Below are 5,484 nucleotides of genomic sequence, written 5' to 3' on the forward strand. Positions count from 1 at the left end.
GTGAGAGAGTGAGGACAGGGGGGCGCTGTTTCTCACCGAGAGGAGCTCACTATCTCACTCAGTTAGAAACACTACACACATACTGTATATATAAATATGACACATTAAATATTATACTTTACTTTATCTATTTATTATTTTATGATTCATTGTTTACAAGTTAGTGACATTTTGAAGTTAGAATTTAAATAATTTCAATCAAACTTCAATTACAACATGAATGAAATGAATGAATGACTATTTCAAACATAAAAATAAATAAAAACAGATACAAAATAATAATAATCAAAACAAGAGTAATATTTCCCTACACCTTCCTCACTTCTCTAATAACTCATATATCATATACTATAATATAATATAATATGATATAGTATAATGTAATATAATATAATATACTATACTATGATATAATATAATATAATATAATATACTATAATATAATATAAGATAATATACGATAATATACTATAATATAATATAATATAATATAATAAACTATAATATAATACAATATAATATAATATACTATAATATAATATAATATAATATAATATATAAACTATCCCAGATTTATTTACATCCCAAATTAAATATATGAACAGCATCCCAAGTTTATTTACAACCCACATATCCATCCAGAGTTAAAAGTAGATATAAACTAACCCTTAACACAACTCTTAACACAACTCTTAACACAACTCTTCTTCATTTATAAACCTCTCAAAAATATTTTTTGTTGTATAGCTTTTTAAATTGATTTATATTTGTGCTCCGCTTCAACCCATCACCCAACCCATTCCACAAATCCACCCCACACACTGAAATACACACACATATATATACTGATATATATATATATATATATAATACTCTTCTTTGTTGTATGAACACAATGCTTTTTAAAATTAAATTTCCTCTTAAATTATAACCCCCCCCCTCCCTGTCACAAAACATGTTTTGAATATATTTTTTTATATATTATGTTTTGCTTTGAACATAATTATTGCGTTTTTAAATTTGGTGTGTTCCCTATATCCCACATTATTTACTATCGTCATTGCTCTCTTTTGTAGTACTGTACGCGTCATGGTTAACATCAAAACAACAAAATCCAGCTAAAACAAGTCAAAACAAAGTTAAATATCACAAACATAAACACAGAGAGAGGTGAGGTTACTGTGGTTGTTAGGCCAGAGAGCTACATCATTATATTATTATTATTATTATTATAAACATTAACTCTACTCATGATGACGTCACGCCGTTAGCTGGAGGCTAACGCTAGCTGGAGGCTAACGCTAGCTGGAGGCTAACATTAGCTGGAGGCTAACATTAGCCAGTTCCAGAGACAGACAAGCTAGCTAGCTAACTAAACTAGTATTTTCTTCAGTCATTGTTAAAAAGCTAGCCAACGATACTAGCTAGCCAGGTTGTCTAATGATGTCACAGTCCACTGATTTAGATTCCAGAGGACGTTGATGATGTCACAGTCCACTGATTTAGATTCCAGAAGACGTTGATGATGTCACAGTCCACTGATTTAGATTCCAGAGGACGTTGATGATGTCACAGTCCACTGATTTAGATTCCAGAAGACGTTGATGATGTCACAGTCCACTGATTCAGATTCCAGAGGACGTTGATGATGTCACAGTCCACTGATTTAGATTCCAGAAGACGTTGATGATGTCACAGTCCACTGATTTAGATTCCAGAAGACGTTGATGATGTCACAGTCCACTGATTTAGATTCCAGAAGACGTTGATGATGTCACAGTCCACTGATTTAGATTCCAGAAGACGTTGATGATGTCACAGTCCACTGATTTAGATTCCAGAAGACGTTGATGATGTCACAGTCCACTGATTTAGATTCCAGAAGACGTTGATGATGTCACAGTCCACTGATTCAGATTCCAGAGGACGTTGATGATGTCACAGTCCACTGATTTAGATTCCAGAGGACGTTGATGATGTCACAGTCCACTGATTCAGATTCCAGAGGACGTTGATGATGTCACAGTCCACTGATTTAGATTCCAGAAGACGTTGATGATGTCACAGTCCACTGATTCAGATTCCAGAGGACGTTGATGATGTCACAGTCCACTGATTTAGATTCCAGAGGACGTTGATGATGTCACAGTCCACTGCTGGAGGGACGTTTGATGACGTAACGCTGCTCTCTGGGTGTGTTAGGGGACTTTGACCTCTTTGTCCCGGGTGGAGTTCCAGCAGGCCGGCTGAGGGACGGACACCTGGACGTGACACGTAGGACACGACTGTTTCCTCCACAACCTCTCCTCTATACACTGAGACAGAGACAGCAGGACTCACACTGTAGTACCTTTACTGTAGTATTAGTACCTTTACTGTAGTATTAGTACCTTTACTGTAGTAGTACCTTTACTGTAGTATTAGTACCTTTACTGTAGTATTAGTACCTTTACTGTAGTAGTACCTTTACTGTAGTATTAGTACCTTTACTGTAGTATTAGTACCTTTACTGTAGTATTAGTACCTTTACTGTAGTATTAGTACCTTTACTGTAGTATTAGTACCTTTACTGTAGTAGTATCACAGTGTGTGTGTGTTCAGAGTGTGTGTGTGTTCAGTGTGTGTGTGTGTGTGTGTGTGTTCAGAGTGTGTGTGTGTGTGTGTGTGTTCAGAGTGTGTGTGTGTGTGTGTGTGTGTTCAGAGTGTGTGTGTGTGTGTGTGTGTGTGTGTTCAGAGTGTGTGTGTGTTCAGTGTGTGTGTGTGTGTGTGTGTGTGTTCAGAGTGTGTGTGTGTGTGTGTGTGTGTTCAGAGTGTGTGTGTGTGTGTGTGTGTGTTCAGAGTGTGTGTGTGTGTGTGTGTGTTTGTTCAGAGTGTGTGTGTGTGTGTGTGTGTGTGTGTGTGTGTGTGTGTGTGTGTGTGTGTGTTCAGAGTGTGTGTGTGTGTGTGTGTGTGTTCAGTGTGTGTGTGTGTGTGTGTGTGTGTGTGTGTGTGTGTGTGTGTGTGTGTGTGTGTGTGTGTGTGTTTGTTCAGAGTGTGTGTGTGTGTTACCTCCTTGTGGAAGGTGTGTGAACACTGCAGCTCTCTGGTGCCGCCGGCGCCGCCGCTCAGCTCGTTATGACAGATGAGACACACACTGTAGGCGTCGCTCTGCAGAGACAAGACACAAGACGTCCCAGAGACAGACAAGATAACTAACAGGTTCCTTATTAGTGTATGTCCTGTAAACGTGTCTCTCTACCCACCAGAGACATGACGTTGCGTCTCCTGAACTGTCCCCGCCTCTCAGGCGCCGTGACCTCGGGGATCGTGGATATGAGGGAGGGTCTTCGCTCGGCGGCGGCGGAGGGGACGGGGACGGGGACTTCTTGTGGTGACGGCAGGAGGCGACGGGAAGAGTTGCGGTGCTGCAGGACTCTCGCCGTCACCGGAGCCCGGGTGGACGAGTGGAGGCGAGACAGCTGCATGGCCGACAGAGTCGCCTGGACACAGAGAGGGACAGACGTTGTTTATCGGCCTAACGTGAGAGCCTGAAGACTCAACCAGCTGTGGTAAACTCCCAAACATAATATATTAACACTAAATCATAGTATAAAAACACCAACACACAGTACAACACCCAAACGTACACAGTGAACGCACCGTGGAGAGACAGTGAACGCACCGTGTAGAGACAGTGAACGCACCGTGTAGAGACAGTGAATGCACCGTGTAGAGACAGTGAACGCACCGTGTAGAGACAGTGAACGCACCGTGTAGAGACACAGTGAACGCACCGTGTAGAGACAGTGAACGCACCGTGTAGAGACACAGTGAACGCACCGTGTAGTCAGTGAACGCACCGTGTAGAGACAGTGAACGCACCGTGTGGAGACACAGTGAACGCACCGTGTAGTCAGTGAACGCACCGTGTAGAGACAGTGAACGCACCGTGTGGAGACACAGTGAACGCACCGTGTAGTCAGTGAACGCACCGTGTAGAGACAGTGAACGCACCGTGTGGAGACACAGTGAACGCACCGTGTAGACAGTGAACGCACCGTGTAGAGACAGTGAACGCACCGTGTAGACAGTGAACGCACCGTGTAGAGACAGTGAACGCACCGTGTAGAGACACAGTGAACGCACCGTGTAGACAGTGAACGCACCGTGTAGACAGTGAACGCACCGTGTAGAGACAGTGAACGCACCGTGTAGAGACAGTGAACGCACCGTGTAGAGACACAGTGAACGCACCGTGTAGTCAGTGAACGCACCGTGTAGAGACAGTGAACGCACCGTGTAGAGACAGTGAACGCACCATGTAGAGTCAGTGAACGCACCGTGTAGACAGTGAACGCACCGTGTAGACAGTGAACGCACCGTGTAGAGACAGTGAACGCACCGTGTAGAGTCAGTGAACGCACCGTGTAGAGACAGTGAACGCACCGTGTAGACAGTGAACGCACCGTGTAGACAGTGAACGCACCGTGTAGAGACAGTGAACGCACCGTGTAGAGTCAGTGAACGCACCGTGTAGAGACAGTGAACGCACCGTGTAGACAGTGAACGCACCGTGTAGAGACAGTGAACGCACCGTGTAGAGACAGTGAACGCACCGTGTAGACAGTGAACGCACCGTGTAGAGACAGTGAACGCACCGTGTAGAGACAGTGAACGCACCGTGTAGACAGTGAACGCACCGTGTAGAGACAGTGAACGCACCGTGTAGAGACAGTGAACGCACCGTGTAGAGACAGTGAACGCACCGTGTAGACAGTGAACGCACCGTGTAGAGACAGTGAACGCACCGTGTAGAGACAGTGAACGCACCGTGTAGACAGTGAACGCACCGTGTAGACAGTGAACGCACCGTGTAGAGACAGTGAACGCACCGTGTAGAGACAGTGAACGCACCGTGTAGACAGTGAACGCACCGTGTAGACAGTGAACGCACCGTGTAGAGACACCTGGCTGGTCCTGCTGAGCCGCCTCCTTACAGCTTCTTACTAATGCAGCTAAAGCTAGAGCAGCTAACGAGACGTCCCGTCCCGGAGAACTTCAACCACGTGTTGTCTATGGGCCTCAGATGAGAGCCTGAAGACTCAAGCAGCTGATGGTTTGTCTTACCGGACACGGCAGCGACGCCCGGCGGTCGCTCCTGGTCCGGGTGGTGGGTGGTGGTTCTAAACTGATTCTGCTCGCCGGTCTTCCTCCCTCCGCCTGCCCTTCCTCCTCCTCCTCCTCCTCCTCCTCTCCGATCTTCTTCTGCCGCTCGCCGCCTCGGTAGCGCTGCATCCAGGCGTTGAAGATGAGAGCATCTTCCTCGTCGTCGTCGTCATCCTCCTCTTCCTTCTCCCCGTCCTCCTCCAGCTCGTCCTCCAGCTCCTCTTCCTCCTCGGCCATCAGAGGTCTCGGCTCTTCGGCGTCTGAAAACACTTGAGCTTCTTCTTTCTCTGAATCCGTGGTGAGGACTCCATCGTCGACCGCTCTCAGATCCATTCAGAT

The 5,484-nt window shown here is 45.4% G+C and overlaps 1 protein-coding gene across 1 annotated transcript in view; it reads right to left on the reverse strand.

Annotated features, from left to right (window-relative positions):
• Positions 1–2,074: 2,074 nt before the first annotated feature.
• Positions 2,075–5,484, reverse strand: part of LOC141762988 (uncharacterized) — a 3,561-nt gene continuing 151 nt past the window's right edge. The window contains exons 1-4 of the mRNA XM_074627215.1: positions 5,107–5,484; positions 3,243–3,479; positions 3,049–3,147; positions 2,075–2,315 (exon numbers count right to left, since the gene is read on the reverse strand). The exon at positions 5,107–5,484 is cut by the window's right edge and continues 151 nt beyond it. Of these exons, the coding sequence (XP_074483316.1) occupies positions 2,199–2,315; positions 3,049–3,147; positions 3,243–3,479; positions 5,107–5,478 (825 nt within the window). The 5' untranslated portion in view covers positions 5,479–5,484 and the 3' untranslated portion in view covers positions 2,075–2,198. The remainder of the gene's footprint in view (positions 2,316–3,048; positions 3,148–3,242; positions 3,480–5,106) is intronic.

Source organism: Sebastes fasciatus, chromosome 24 (assembly GCF_043250625.1).
Source record: "Sebastes fasciatus isolate fSebFas1 chromosome 24, fSebFas1.pri, whole genome shotgun sequence".
Lineage (NCBI taxonomy): Eukaryota > Metazoa > Chordata > Actinopteri > Perciformes > Sebastidae > Sebastes > Sebastes fasciatus.